Below are 17010 nucleotides of genomic sequence, written 5' to 3'. Positions count from 1 at the left end.
TTTTTCCATTTTGATGACACAGAATTTGTGGGTAGTTCCTGCACTAATTTAATTATTAAGTAGTCAAGAAGTATAGATGAATATCCTATCTGTCAGCATACAGTTCTCTCTTCAGTAGTCTGTAGGGTCTCTGGCTTCCCCTTCTTCATTTAAATTCCAAGGGAAGACACCATGAAAAAGGCCTCAGAATCAGGTAGAAAAATAATGTCTCTTTCACAGAGGAAGAAAACTTTTGACAGACTGCAAGGTAGTTTTTGGCACAATGTTAAATTCAGTTAGTTTTGCTTTCACAATCACTAATGTTTGGGGCAGTATTTGAAAAGGTGTGAATAGTTTTAAAAGGAGAAGGGGGTATGGATCCATTGCTAAGCTGGTTGACTGACATTATTTGACCCAGGCCCCGTTTCTTGTTGCTAGAATTGAGGTGCTCCCCCCCCCAGCTTCTTTAATAACAATTCAAGAGGGGTTTAAACACTTTTTTCTCAGGCTTTTTAAACATGGATATTTTTACACGTTTGGTTTTAATTATTATATTTATTCTACTGAATTTTAACTGAATTTGAGACATTATAAACTTCCTAACAACCTATGAGTTTTAGTCCTCTCTTAGGCATGAAATCCAGGTGGGCCAGTCACTCTGTCTCTCAGCCCAATTTAGCTCACAGGATTGCTGTTGTGGGGAAAACAGGAGGAGGAAGGACTATTAGACATGTTTACTGCCTTGAATTATTTATAAAAATAATAAGGGCAGATAAACAAATTAAAAAAAAAGAAATTGTTAACTGGAATCCACCAGAGTGAAAACTGTGACAATTCCATCATTCAATCCATTTATCCATTTTTGCTGTAGCACAACATCCTTCAGTAATTATGAAGGATGTACTTAGTATGTTTCCATCATTGTATCTTCATTTTGGACAAGAAAAGACCATATCAAGAGTTCAACTTTTGACAATTCCTGTCTGATAGAAATACACTTGTCTGAGTAAAAGAAACTTTGCTATTGAAATATTCATCCCCCTATGTTATTTATATGCATCTCTTTAAGATGACATAGTGACTTACCTCTATAACCATCCTGATTGAGATCTCCCAGGGGCGCAATAGAATTGCCAAATCGACCAAAAGCCTCGGTGCCAGACAGTATCTGTGCTTCCTTGAAGGACAAGACAGCCTCTTGCAGATATAGATACACTTGTCCAACCTCTTTGGGGTTGCTCTCAAATTCACGTTCCATGAAGAGAGGAGCACCAACTAAGATGTCGTCCTTACTAGAGGGGAAGAAAGAAGGATAAAGGTCAAGACTGACATCCAAATTGACTCAACTCAAAAAGTGTGCTTGTTTTGCAGGAGAAAGACAAGCTGGACAATATGACTAAAGCAGTGTCACCCTGTCACAATACAAGCCCTGACATTTTGTAAATGCATTGTGTATGAAAATGGTGGAGCTTCTGGCGCAGCAGCATTTTGATCCTTTTATTATGGTAAAATTAGGGCTAGATTTCTAACTATTGAGAAGTTATCCAGCCTTTTCCTTTTGTCTCTGAAAGTTCCTTACATGTAACATCTGGAAGGGACAAGGGTCACCTGTGAATTAAATGGCTCAGCAGTATCTACTTTGGGGGATAGAATACTGCTGAATCACTGATAGATGAAAGGTTTATCCATTCTTAGTTTCTTTCCCTTTTGGTTTCTGTATATCCTTGCATGAATGAATGAATTCAAAATCTTAGGCTGTCTGTTTCACTGCCTCTGATCTTTGCTATACTTTGTTTTTCCAATTCCTAATTCAGATAACAAAAACAATGATGTCAATTTCACCTCCATTTGTTCTCTTTTGTTTCCAGTCTGTCCTGAGTTGTTCTAACAATGCACAGGGAGCTGGGTGTTTTAAAACATCTGGTTAGAGTAGACATTTTTAAACTTGAGAAACATTTCTGTTTGTCTGCATTTATAAATAGCCTTGCTTCAGAGCCAAGGTCAGGCTCAAAAAGGCAAATGGGATGGGGAGTGAAGCAGCAGCCTTTTAAATGTAACAGAACATTACAATCCACAGTAATGTTTAATGCTATGCTACAAACTGTGTTTGCTACATACTGCTTTCAGTCAGGAACCTCAAAAAAATCAAAATGGCTGGCATAAATGGAATAACCATGTTTACTATCTTAATTTTTTTTCATTCCCAGAAGATGTCCCCATTTCCAATGAAGGAGGCAATAGACTTCAATGCAGTTGGTGAAACATGACCAAAAAAGTTTATTAGGGTACCAAGTCCTATTGTCTGCTTTCTATTGGCGCTCTTTTTGCCATGGTATGAAGAGAAGGTGGAACAAAAATGATGTTTGATTTGACCAAGCATCAATCTTTGGCTTTCATGTATCCGCATTTGTGCAGCATTTGTGTACCATAAATCAAGAAAATACTTGTACTCATGCACTGACCAGGAGAGGCTTAATTATTTTCTTTTAAGAAAATGACACTAAAATAGCATATGTCGGCCACCCACTGAAATTTTATGCACTTCTTTTGTGTTCTGTTGGGTAATTAGCAGCAGGAATTGTGGGCTAGCATCTGGGGTCACAAACCTAAGCACTTAAAGCTTTGATATAGTATGGGTTGTATATTTTTATTAGGCATTTGATTTCAGCTCACATAAATAAATAACATTTCTATGACTCTTGTGCATAAGCTACCATGCTTCTGACCACAGAAAAATGAGTACTATTTTTCACTAACTGTATTAGCAATGCAACCATGCCACTGTTATAACAAGAATATTATACATTCAACTTTTAATGTAAGGATTATATGTCCATGAGAATATATGCTTCAGTTTCAGATTTGGGGTCTTGGACATTTTTTTCTGAGAGACAATTTGGTGCAGTGGTTAAGATGTTGAGCTCACTCCTGCGACACTATGGTTCAAGTGGGAAATGATTGGTCCATTAGTGGGTGGAAGTGGCAAGAAGGTGACAAGCAACAGGGAGAAAGCAGAACTATTTAACTCATTTTTTGCATCTGTCTTTACACAAAGGGAAAAAACAGACCAACCTATCAAAAATAGTGCCATAAAAAACAAAACAGAAACACAAGTTAAGATAGGCAAGAAAATCGTTAGTGAGCACCTGTCCAGCCTAGATGAGTTCAAATCGCCAGGACCAGACGGATTACACCCCAGAGTTCTCAAGGAACTGGCAGATGTGATATCGGAGCCACTGAACTATATTTTTCAAAGATCCTGGAACACAGGGGAACTACCAGAGGACTGGAAAAGAGCTGATGTAGTTCCCATCCTCAAAAAAGGAAAAAAAAATGGATCCAGGAAATTACAGACCTATCAGCCTGACCTCAATACCTGGGAAGATCCTGGAAAAGATAATCAAACAACGAATCAACGAACACCTAGAGGCAAACAAAGTCATTACTAAAAGCCAACATGGGTTTGTCAAAAATAGATCATGCCAGACAAATCTTATTGCATTCTTTGACCAAGTGACAAAATTAGTGGATCAGAGGAATGCTGTGGACATAATTTACTTGGACTTCAGTAAGGCATTTGATAAAGTAGATCACAACCTACTACTTGACAAGATAGAAAAATGTGGGGTAGACAGAACCACCACCAGATGGATCCGTAGCTGGCTGACCGGCCGTACTCAGCGAGTGGTCCTCAATGGAACTGCATCTATATGGAGGGAAGTGTGTAGTGGGGTGCCCCAGGGCTCTGTTCTGGGCCCAGTACTCTTCAACATCTTCATCAATGACTTGGATGAAGGGATAGATGGGGAACTCATCAAATTTGCAGATGACACCAAGCTGGCAGGAATAGCCAACACTCCAGAAGACAGGCTTCAGATACAGAAGGATCTGGACAGACTTGAACACTGGGCACTAACTAACAAAATGAAATTCAATGGTGAAAAAAGCAAGGTTCTACATTTAGGCAAGAAAAACCAAATGCACAAGTACAGCATCGGTGGCACCATGCTCAATAGTAGTAACTGTGAGAGGGACCTCGGAGTCCTAGTAGACAATCACTTAAATATGAGCCAGCAGTGTGCGGCAGCTGCCAAAAAGGCCAACACAGTGCTAGGCTGCATTAACAGAGGGATAGAATCAAGATCACGTGAAGTATTAATACCACTCTCAATGCCTTGGTAAGGCCACACTTGGAATACTGCATCCAGTTTTGGTCACCACGATGTAAAAAAGATGTTGAGACTCTAGAAAGAGTACAGAGAAGAGCAACAAAGATGATTAGGGGACTGGAGGCTAAAACATATAAGGAACGGTTGCGAGAACTGGGTATGTCTAGTTTAACGAAGAGAAGGACAAGGGGGGACATGATAGCAGTATTCCAATATCTCAGGGGCTGCCATAAAGAAGAGGGAATTAAGCTATTTTCCAAAGCACCTGAAGGCAGGACAAGAAGCAACGGGTGGAAACTCATCAAGGAGAGAAGCAACCTAGAACTAAGGAGAAACTTCCTGACAGTGAGAACAATTAATCAGTGGAACAGCTTGCTTCCAGAAGCAGTAAATGCTCCAACACTGGAAGTTTTTAAGAAGAGACTGGACAGCCATTTGTCCGAAATGGTGTAGGGTTTCCTGCCCGAGCAGGGGGTTGGACTAGATGACCTCCAAGGTCCCTTCCAACTTTACTACTATTACTATTACTAAGTCCCTGCTCAGTCATGGATATTCACTGGCTGGGCCACTCATTCCATCTCAGCCCAATCTCTCTCACGGGATTTTTATGGTGGGGGAAAATGGGAGGAAGAATGCTATGCACATTGCCTTCAACTCCTGAACAAAAGATGCAATATAAATATAACAGGTACATTTACAGGAAAGAAAGTTGTACATTACTAATCTACAGTAGTGATTTAAGTATCATATTAGAACAGGGTGTGAGTGAGGCAATTTTCAGCCTATGGATCATATGCTTTCTCTTAGCCCCCTTCTAAGCCTATCAGCTCTTTGAGGTAATTCAGACAAAAAGCACCAACAATGAGTACCAACACTACTTTCCTTGTAAGGTTACAATAACAGAATTGTGTAAGCATGAACATACCTCTCCCTTCCCTTACTTTTGCTCTTCCCAAAATCAGAGAGGATCCCTTCTGAGACATTTTCTCTACTCCTACCCCTCCTTAAGATTCAGATTTTGTTTATCAGGCCATTGTCTAGACTGCAGCTCTTCCTTTTGCTTCTCAAGGTCATTCTTCCATACCATTATAGTGTCCCCTGAATATCCTCAAAGTTGATTAAATATTTCTTTACAGTATTTTGGCATTGTGATTCAATAACTCATATTGACACAAACTATGACTTAGTGCGCTGTGGGAGCCTAGCCAAATGTTTCTGACTAACAACAGCACCTATCAGAATTATGGGAGTTATAATCTAAAACATCTGGAGGGTACAAGATTGTTTCCCTCTAATGCATACAATGTAGCCAAAATTTCTAGGATTTTGAGAAATAAAATCCCATCTGGGCCCATTTTCAGTTTTGAACAGCAGGTAGGGTAGTGATAAAAAATATATCCTCCATATCCCAACATTTCTCAAAGTATAAGGAAGCAGATCTTTTATCTTTCTCTTCTATCCATTCCCGCCTCCAGTTATGGAAAAATCTTCTCCCAGTCCAGATGTTTCTTAAAAATTACTTGTTTTTGAAAGCTTGTCCAAGTCTGAGGAAAGTGGGAATCAACTGATCGAATTGGGAATTAGTTATAACAATAGAAACAAGTAAAAAAATACAAAACTTTTGAAAAATAATGTGATCTGCAATGTCTGTGATGAGGAAAATTAAGTTTCTTATTTTATTGGGGATGCAATAGTTTTCATCGTAGCATTTTATAATTCAGTGTTTATTCTTGTATTTTTAAAAGTTTTAAATCTTATGTCCTAAAATATAAAAATTGAAATAAATCATTGCAACTGTCACCTCAGAAATCAATATACATTCCATAATTGTATTCTTGCTTCAGTTATAGTCAGCAATGCAACTGTAATATAGGTCCTATTAAAATCAAAATAGTCTAACAATTCCCTTTGCACATTAAAACAAACAATTTTAAGGTGCTAAATTAATACATTTTTGGAAAATGCATAAAATAATGCATTCAGCTTACTAACACACTAAACTAAAATTCTGAAATAAATGAAAAGGAAAATGTTTCAAATAGAATAAATTGAAAAGGAAAAATGCAGGTGTTTGTCCTGACGCTTGGCTATAGTTCATATTACCGTTCCAAACTTCAGAGGGCCCAGGACTATTTTACAAAATTTACAAATGTGTGGGCAAAGCAAAACCAAAAGGTACCTCTATTTTCATTTTAAATTCAATTTTATTTCATTTGATTCAATTAAATATAATGTATATGATTATAATGTACTCAGATGAAGCTGAAAAACTATAAAGACCTGGCTGTTCCTCCAAGTGTTAAGCCAGGGTAAGACTGGACCATAGCAAATATACGGGGAGTACTTTTAGGGGGTAATTTTTGTATTTATTATTTAGTATTAACAAGTTTCCATTTTTTATTGTTGCTGCTATAAGCCATCTAAGTTTGTTTTATTTAAGATGGGCAGTCATCTTTTTTTAAATAAAAATGTTTATTTTTCAAAAAATTAATAATGATGCAATTTTCATATGAAAAAATACAATTTGGAAAAAAATTATAAAGTACTTGGGAACCACATCAAGACTTTAAGGAGAATGATACATAGATTGTGGCCCTTGTTGTTTACAATGTAGGATTAGTTTATTGCAATCTATTCTTGTAGAATAAAAGCAATGGAATTGTTACATAAGGAAAAGAAAGTGTCTATTTTTATTTTAGTCCACAAACTGGGACAACAGAACACCTAAAAATAAAATATATTAAAGAAAAATAATTATTTCCTTTTGGTTTCTCAGACAATTGGTTTCATCATTATAGTACGTAGATTAATAAATTTTGCCACTATTCATGAAGATATTAATATTGATTAATGTTAGGAACTTTTGTAAAGGAGATTAAAATGAAAGGAGTTGTACTAGAATTGATCCTATATAAATAAATTACAAACATTTTTCAAAATAATTAGTTTCGGTTGGCCCGGAATATTCCCCTGGACTAAGCAAACAATTTAAGACTCCATAGGATTGTTGTGAAAAAAAAAGGGGAGGTGGGAATGTCTTGAGTTTCTGAAAAATAGACAGTAGAAATCCAGTCAATCAGCCAGCCAATCAAGCATGTTTAAAATCCATCCAGAAAACCTAAACAGAGTACAATCACAAAATAATTTACTAACAGCTTACCCATCATTGTTAATGTCTGACACAGCAATTGTATATCCAAAGTAAGATGCCATCTGTTAAAAATTAATGTCATTTTTAATCAGTTTTCAGCAAATTTTCATTCCATACCATCAAAACAATGATTTTGTTCTTGACTGTATATTGCATACTATTACACACAAAAAAAAGTGTATTCATGAAGTTACCAGTTAGCTATGTATGAAGTTATCTCTCTGTTTTATACTGTAAATTTTAATTGCTGTAATCCATATCTTGAAATACAGAATAATTTATAGAATTATCAAAAATTATTACCTGCTCACCAGTGAAATTCTGAATAAAGGTCAGATCTGTGGAATTTATGATTGTGACCTGGAAATAAAAATGCTGTCAGGTGTTCCATAAAGAGTTATATTTCACAATCTAGAATAGAATACATTAAGAATGGAATGGAATAGAATAACAGAGTTGGAAGGAACCTTGGAGGTCATCTAGTCCAACCTCCTGCTCAGGCAGAAACCCTAAACCATTTTAAACAAATGGCTGTTCAATTTCTTCTTTAAAACTTCCAGTGTTGGAGCATTCACAACTTCTGGAGGCAAATTGTTCCACCAATTAATTATTAATTGTTCTAACTGTCAGGAAATTGCTCATAGTTCTAGGTTGCTCCTCTCCTTGATTAGTTCCCTCCATGGCTTTTTGTCTTGCCTTCAGGTGCTTTGGAGAATAGGTTGACTCCCTCTTCTTTGTGGCAAGTATCTATCATTTTCCTTAAAGCTTTGATGTGGTTTCCCAAATATTTCATAATTTCTTCCAAACTGTAATTTTTCATATGAAAATAATTACAGGGATCTATTTTTAAAAAATTTCCTCCCACAAACCTTGGTATACATAAAATAATAAAGGAAAAAATGGCATTGACATAGGAAGCCATTAAAAGAATGTGGGTGATTGCAGGACTTAAATCAGTATCTTTGTTAGGTCTAAGACCACGTTCTCAAATTAAGTCATGATGGACTATCCAATTCATCTGTTTTGAGAACTATGGTCCTAAGAATAACAAAGTCCTTATTCTCAGCATTTCTTTCAAATTTTTTAAATAAAAAAAATACCCACTTTTGGCTTTCATGGAAAACCATCCAGGTCCATTTATAGGTAGTTCTCGTTTAGCAATCCTAATTGGGACTGGCAAACTCAGTTGTTAAGTGGTGTGATCTTTAAGTGAAACCATAACTGTCCTTATGATTTTACTTCAGTTTTCCTCTACTGTACAGACTTGTAAAGGTCACAAATGCAAGGATTAGTGATAAGTTACTTTTTCATCACTGTCATAACAGTGAATGGTTGTTAAACAAGGCAGTCATTAAACAAGGACTACCTGTATGGGTAAAGGAGGAAACAAAAAAAAGCAAGATGGTGGCTAAATCTTATAATGAAAGCTCTGACCTTTTAAAACATATTTTGCATGTTTGATGCGTAGAAAAAAGGAATGGAGCTGATCATACAGTCCCAGCTTCCATTTTAACTTTTTGCAGTCCTACTCCAATGCTTTAGAATTACCTGAGAAAACTGTAAAGGCAAAAGTTTCCATGTCTAGTTCTGTCCAACTCTAGGGGACAGTGCTCATCTTTGTTTCTTAACTGAGGGAGACAGGGTTGTCTGAAGACATTTCTGTAGTCATATGACCATATGACTATATGCTGAGATGCACAGAACTGTGTTACCTTCCCATTGAAGTGGTACTTATTTATCTATTCACATTTGCATGCTTTCAAACTGTTAGGAGGCAGAAGCTGGGATACATAATGGGAGCTCATCCTGATGCATAGTGCTCACCTCTTGAACTCGGGCTGTCAGCTTTTCAGCTGACAAGCTCAGCGTCTTTAACCATAGTGCCCCCTACAAGGAAAACTGTACCATTCTAGAAAAAAAGTCCTGTTATCTGAGTTCATAGCATGCTAAATAGCAAAGCCAGACTCCTTTCTTTTTCTAAGCTCTAATATTAGAACTTAACATGATAACTGGCTCACACAATTTGCTAAAATAATGATTGAGCTCTTGCAACAAGCTAAAATCCCAAGTACTCAACCCCATTTTATCCTCTCTAACATGTTTATAAATAAGGCTATTGTGTTATATAAATCCCTAACTATATAGCTATAGGAGTAAATTGGATTATAATCTGCTGCACTCTTTGTAATATCGGCAGCACAATTTAATTTCCCACTCTTCTGTTATAAAAGATAAAAAATTCTAAATCTTGACTGAAATCTTCTGTATTGAGAGGTTAAGGAAGGAACAGAATAACTATTTTACAAGTATTGATTTCTGTATTTCACAGACTTTATTTAACACTAACTGCTAAGGAAAAGGGATGAGAGAAAAGAAATAAAATGCTTGGTGGACTACATACATAGCCAAAGTTCTTTGCACCTCTTGGAACTCCAGCTACCAGCTCTGAAAGAAATGAACAGGCTGAAAGTTAACTTTGTATAATATCTTCTCACATAGTCATTACCCAGGAACTGCTGGCTATTCATTTTAATAATTTAAGGGGATGTAAGTAACATCTGGAGAGAGATATAATTATCATTAAGTATAGTATTACTATTCATATGGGCGTGACATGTTTGACAAAAACATTTTTAAAATCCAACTGCAAGAAATTCTAGGAACAATGTGCAAAATAGTAAGTTTACAAGAGCACAAGTGATATAGATATGTTCACACATACATTTGCAAATTTTCAGTTCAAATAATCTGTTATTTGATGGAGGATGTCCTTACTTGCTGATGAGCCTTATTGATGGTCAAACCAATAAGATATAAAAGGCATTCCTGCTTTTATTTATTCTACATGAGGGGCACATTATCCCACTCTGGCCTTAGCATAGCTCATATGAAGGGGAGGAGTTTCTTTTTTTTCTAACAAAAAAAATTATGGATGCTATTGTATGATTATTTGGAAGTAACAATGCTACGTGGAAGGACAAAACTATCTACTCTCTGTGGTCTCTATCTGAATCTCCATCCATTTAAAAGTGATACAGAGCAAATGTTTAACTTAGTTCTTAGTTCTCCCAACAATCAGTTGGGAGAAAATATGAAGTTTGAGGCCAAACCATATCACTGAGATTTTAACAATATCCAAAAGAAAAACTAAACCCTTTCTAACACTCAATCTGCTATCTACCTGAAAAGAAAAGAGATTTACATCTATGTTGCTGAAGCCCAGATGTTCCTATTTGGCAACTACAACTACTATCATCCCTGTGCTAAGAATAATGGGAACGGTAATCCAACACATCTGGAATCTATTAGATTGGTTAAGGTTATTCTACATTGATGACTTTCAGAGTTTGATCTGGAAATCTACAAAATATAGTTCAGGACAGGAATGACAAAATGATTGGTAACTTCATTATACATCTGGAAGTTCCAATTTTTTTTAAATAGAATCTTTTTCAATGGAAAATTCCGTAAGGACTCATATGAACAATATATTTATAGATTATAAATGAGACACAGGAATTAACATGGAATGTTAAACTGAATTTATCTTCCGATTGATTTTACTGGCATAAATGCCAGCTAATATCTCTGTAAAACAACATCGTTTTTGGTCTATGCAAGACCTTACGTAAATAAGTGGCTCACAAGTAATTATGCAGTCTTACAATTTAAAATTAATACATTTCTTATTTTGAGAAGGAAAAATGTAAGGCTGTATTCTAGCTTGATCACTGAACCACTTTTGAGATAACAACTGTTTGTTAAGAGCTGCACAATACGCCTACGATCATACTGCAAGTAAGTAAATTGTAACCAGATCTGTCAGTAGCTTCTTACCTTCATGAAGATCTCCAGTAAATTCACCAGCAGCCACTGAGTAACCTGTTTAAGAACAAACCTACAAAGATGAAATCTGACAATCTATTTCTAAAGAGATAGGGATACTCAGATCTATTCTCTTATTTTATCTCTGCAAGAAAGACATTATAAATTAAAATATATAAGGCTAGTGAATGGTAAATATCTCAGACGCACAATACATCCACAGCAGTCTTTCTTACCCTTGGTAAATTTAAGATGTGTGAACTTCAACTCCCACAGTCACCCAGCTCAGCATACTGGCTGGGAAATTCTGAGAGTTGAAATCCACACATCTTAAAACTTGCCAAGGTTGAGAAACACTGATCTACAGAATGAGATGTATTTTTCTATAACTAAGAAAAAAATTGAATGTAAGATCACAACATAAGAGATGAATGTATTAATATTTCATCATTCACTTAAATATAATGTATCATTGTCATCATGGGATGTTCAGTTCCACTACATGACATTCGTGTACACTCCCTTCCAAAGAAAATTTCTTAAAGCACAAATGAGCCCAATGCAGTGTTGTGTGTCTGACATAAGATCTGAAAATACTCCTTTACCTATGTTTCTATTAAATAATCAGAAACTCATTATTTCTTTAGCTACCTTGTTGCAATCTGCAACCTTTTCATCATTTTGGGAAGCAGATTCCTTGTCTACCTCACAACCTGTGCCTCTTTTTCAAACTGTGCATTCAAATGATTCCTACATACACACATTCCCACCTAACTGATTTTGTTAAACCAATCTCCAATCAAGATAAAATTAAGGCATATAATACAGTTTGGGGCTGACCCTAAGATGGCATGACTGACTGGAAGTGTTAACACACTATGGAAAATAAACCCTGAACTAATAATAGTCAAATAAATAACATTCTGAGCAATACTTTTATTCCTTATGGGTTTTTTCATATTTTATCTTTTTTATAATATTCTTGTCATGTATTATCTTTATGCTTGTTTCATATTTTATTTTTTATACCAGTACATATTCATATAAAAATATATATTTTTACCTGCCATACTGTATGCATGAGTATAATCAGGGCAATGCTACTTACTGAGTTTCTCCTATCCTTCTATAATATTCTGTTTTAAAATGATTTTCAGTTATTACTTCACTAACAGCTCTGTTATTTTCCAAAACTGTTTTTAATGAATGATAATTTAATGCATTTTATGACTTCTATGACTTCACTATCTGTCATCTGTGTCCACAGTATGCTTGACATTTAAATTAATATTTCATACATCTGAGGAAGTGAATTCTGGCCCATGATAACTGATATTATAATATATGTGTTAATTTTTAAAAATACCCCAAGGTTCTCTTGATTTTCTTCAACAAACTAGCATAAGAAGCCATTCACATGGCTTGCATGGAAGATTCAGGCAGCAAACTGAAGATGTAACAAAGTGGAGTTCAAATTAGACCTTATGGTAGACAAATGAACTGCAAGAGCTATTTTCTCAGTCTTCTGTTACAGGTATTACAATCAATTTTTTCATGAATTAATCCACTGCAGATTATAATGATTGTGATCTTTTAAATTATATATTCAGATAGTTGTCACTTACTACCTGCCTCATTTATCAATCACCCAAAGTTCTGATAATATTAAAAATAACTTTGCAACCAGTCCCCACATTTGTTACTGTCATAATGTCTGATACTCATGTGATCACCATTCATCCATTGCAATTTCACATATTAATGACTGTCGCATCATGACATGTTACTTGTGTGCTTGCAACTAGTTTGGACAAGCAGACTTACTAGGGAAGGGGGAAATTAAATTGTATGTCTTGGTCATATGATGTTTTCTTTATCAATTACGGTGCTTGCTTAACAATCAAACAGGAAGGAAGGTTGTAAATCCATTGTCATTTGATTTTCCATTTAGTGAGGAGTTGCTGGTCCCAATTTGGTTGCTAAGTGAAGAACACTAATACAAAAATATTCTGACAAAGTGTTTGAATATAACAATTTTCCATATATAAATTTATGGAACTGACCGTTTATTGTTGGACAAAGAACAAGCAACAGTTCATGTTTTACAGGCATATATTCATATCAAATGTTGAGCTGATAATGCAATATTTTGATTTATATTCATAACAATGGACACACTGTATGTATAGGTGTGTTCTGAGCCTCTCATGCTTAATCAGAGCAAATATTTTCTTATATCAGATTTTTAAACAAGATCAGTGCCAGCAAAATCACCATATAACTTACCCAAATAATTATCATCATATATAGATGGGGCCACTCCAGTTTGCTTTTCCTGTAATAGGTTCTTTAGAATATTCTTGAAGGAATAATCTGTGATAACATCTGCAATGTTGCTGGTGATAACCTGACCTGAGATTCAAAAATATAATAAATTGTCCTGCAGGGCAACTAGAGAAATACAGGCAGCAATTATGTATTAGATTATAATTCTGCCTTTATTATTTTATACGTAACTCAAAATGGGAATCATACATAATTCTCCTCCTGCTATTTCCCCCCAATAGATCAGTGAGATAGTTTGGATTGAGAGAGAATGATTTACCTAAAATCACCCAAACCAGCATTCATTTTTTAAATTATTTATTTATTATTAAATTTTTAGATTACCCATCTTTCCTATAAGGTAATTCTGGGCAACCTAAAAAACAATAATTCATAATTAATATTAATTGATAGGAACTGTAAGGAAATGAAAAACAATTGTTGATTGCTTCGTAGTCTATAAGAAAGTAAAAATGAGAAGAATAATGGGAGCAATGGTAAATATAGCATGAACAATGCAGTAAGTTTTTCTATATAGATGCCTAAATTTATCCTGCATTTTCAGCTGCTCCTGGATCTTTCTTCAGGACCTGCTGAAAATACCCATCTTGAAACTGACACAATAGCAACAGCAATAGCACTTAGACTTATATACTGCTTCACAAGGCTTTACAGCATATTGTCCTCATTTTACCAACCTCGGAAAAATGGAGGGCTGAGTCAACCTTGAGCCAGTAACAACTGAACTGCCGAACTGCTGGCAGCTAGCAGTCAGCAGAACTAGCCTGCAGTACTGCATTCTAACCCCTGCATCACCACTGCTCTCAATGTACTAATACCATACCACAAAAACTATTCTAGATTAAGATACATTGGTATTTTATTTTTTTAAATGATGCTATTCCAAAACATATCCAGGCTACATTTTTCAATTACCTCTACAAAACCAACATTGCAGTGATTGTGTAAAGTTAGATTAACCAGAGGACAATGACTTTGTAGAGGATTCTGACGGTCAAAGACCAGATAAACTACTTCCCCTTTCTGCTTCTCTTTCCCAGTTCTTCCTCCCACACCTGCAAAAATCAGAGCTCTGACTTCTGCACTTTGAAAAGACCACCTCAACTTATTGTGTAACTCTTAAAAGAGATTTAATATAAATAATTTACAAAGAATAACTGTAGCTTTCCCTGTCCCACAAAAAACCCTAATAATAATAAATATCCTGCTTTGTTTTCTTAATATTTGTCTGCCTATTGTTTCTTCTTTTGTAAAATGTAAAATAGAATAAAATAGAATAACAGAGTTAGAAAGGGCCTTGGAGGTCTTCTAGTCTAACCCCCTGCTCAGGCAGGAAGCCCTATACCATTTCAGACAAATGATTGTCCAATCTCTTCTTTAAAACTTCCAGTGTTGGAGCAATTGCAACTTTTGAGACAAGTTGTTCTACTGATTAACTGTTCTAACTGTCAATTAAATATTCTAACTGTCTGGCCTCTAAAGGCGGTTGTCTTGCTTGCTTTTGCCTTTTTGCCTCTTAATACAATAAATAAATAAATAAAATGTGGTAAATGTTCATGTATGTCTTTTATCCATCACAACCTTTTATCCATCACAACCCCAACAGATGTTGTAAAATAAAAGGATTAAAGAAGGATGAAACATATTGAATTGGGGGTAATAAAAACTGCAGGTAGAAAGTGTACTAACTCCTGCCCTAAAAGGCATACATTATCTTAATATAACTTGTATCTCAAAATATATGAAAAGGTACATAGGAGCAAAAAATAATACATCTGTTTGTAAATCTAAAGAATATATGGACATGTAAATAATATCAATAGTCTTGGCATAGCTAGGCAGGGCTGGTATAATTCTAGTCTGAAGTCCTGGAAGACAACTCATATCAGCATCAATTGTTTTAAGGATAGTTGGACCAAAAAGTTTGATTTAGGACAATTTCTATTTCTTAACTTCACCAACTGTTAGCATATGGGAATAGAACTGTAAATACTGAGAATAAATAAAAGAAAGAAGCTGAAGCGATAATTACCTATTCAGAGTGGTCATTCACAAAACACTTGGTGTGAAAGAGATATTTCTGCAATGGATAGCAGACAGACCTATGCAGTACAATAATAACTCTTTTGTCTGATTTAATATATGGCTAATAGAATGTAACAGATACATATGTTGTTTATCTTGTCTACAACACAGCAGAAGAAAGTACAAATTTGTTCGTGCCTTTTACTCTTACAGAATAGAATGTAAAATATTCCAAGATTTCATAATTCAAAGTTTTATTTATTTATTTATTTATTTATGAGACTTATATACCGCTTTAAGTGCAAGCACTCTCTAAGCGGTGTACACCAGTAAGCAATGTATATATATATATATTTACATTGCCCCCCACAATCTGGGTCCTCATTTTACCTACCCCGGAAGGATGGAAGGCTGAGTCAATCTTGAGCCGGTGAGATTTGAACCGCTGACCTGCTGAACACAGTCAGCTAAAGTGGCCTGCAGTACTGCACTCTAACTGCTGTGCCACCTCGGCTCGGTTCTGAAGGCAATCCAAATCTCGTCAATTTACAGAGATATAAAAGAATGGACCAAAATATGGAGTCCTTTGAGATTGACTCAGATGTAAGTCATGTGTTGTGAGATAGGAATTATTCTACAGAAGCTATGGTAGATATTGCATCACGGGTTCTGCTGATACTTCACTTCCATTTTCAAATTTTTGCTAGTGAAAAAGATGAACATACCTTGCCAGTAAAAACTGCCAGGCCCTCCTAATATGAATTCTCCATTCTGTACACAAGACAGACAATAGCAGCAAAAACTCAAAATTAATAATTTACACCAGAGACCAAAATTAAATACATAAGAATCATCCAAACAACTAATATTATTAATATCACAATTATAATCAGGGACAAAATATAAGAAATTTCCCACTGCCTGGCTGTTACTGAATAATATAACCAAACCTCATGCTGTCCATACTTGCTGGAAAATGAAATCCCTGGATGGCCTTTGCTAACTGGAAATCCTGACAGATGTAATTAATTGTAACTGCACAATTCTAGATATCTGTGCTATGGCATATACATTATTGCAATTAGAGCCACTGTTAAAAAGGGTATTTTTGATATTTCTTTGGGAATGATAGAAAGATATTGAATAGAACTGAAATGAATGCAGTAAACTTTAGTGTCCAAGAAAACATGCATTAAGTTATAAATATTGCAACAATATTGAAAAATGATAAGGTTGCAGGTATAGATGGCATAATTTAAGAAATGCTTAAATATATGACAGGCTTTTGAAATGCTTAAATATATGACAGGCTTTTGAAATAGCTTTGCAAAATTGCTTCATATGTGTATGCAGACTGGTTCTAAACTTGACAATGGGAAGAATATCAGTATTGTTCAATACAAAGGACAAAGAAGGATGCAAAAATTACAGGAGGGATGTGGGTTTTTTTCATTTGAACCTGGAAAAGTGTTTCTCTCTCTCCCTCCCTCCCTCCCTCTCTACCTCTCTCATATT

General features: G+C 35.4%; 1 protein-coding gene across 2 annotated transcripts in view; it reads right to left on the bottom strand.

Moving 5' to 3' along the window:
* The window catches only part of ITGA8 (integrin subunit alpha 8), a 139653-nt gene that overhangs the window by 80792 nt on the left and 41851 nt on the right, over nt 1-17010 (bottom strand). For both annotated transcript variants that reach the window (XM_039331621.1, XM_039331620.1), the window contains exons 6-12: nt 16221-16266; nt 13411-13536; nt 11137-11181; nt 9701-9744; nt 7603-7659; nt 7309-7361; nt 1066-1271 (exon numbers count right to left, since the gene is read on the bottom strand). In XM_039331621.1, coding sequence (XP_039187555.1) covers nt 1066-1271; nt 7309-7361; nt 7603-7659; nt 9701-9744; nt 11137-11181; nt 13411-13536; nt 16221-16266 — 577 coding nt within the window. The remainder of the gene's footprint in view (nt 1-1065; nt 1272-7308; nt 7362-7602; nt 7660-9700; nt 9745-11136; nt 11182-13410; nt 13537-16220; nt 16267-17010) is intronic.

The sequence above is a fragment of the Crotalus tigris genome, unplaced genomic scaffold (assembly GCF_016545835.1).
Source record: "Crotalus tigris isolate CLP2741 ecotype Arizona unplaced genomic scaffold, ASM1654583v1 scf7180000024437.13266115, whole genome shotgun sequence".
Taxonomy (NCBI): Eukaryota; Metazoa; Chordata; class Lepidosauria; order Squamata; family Viperidae; genus Crotalus; species Crotalus tigris.
Note: the sequence above shows the minus strand (reverse complement) of the source record. Positions and strands in the feature narration are given on the sequence as shown.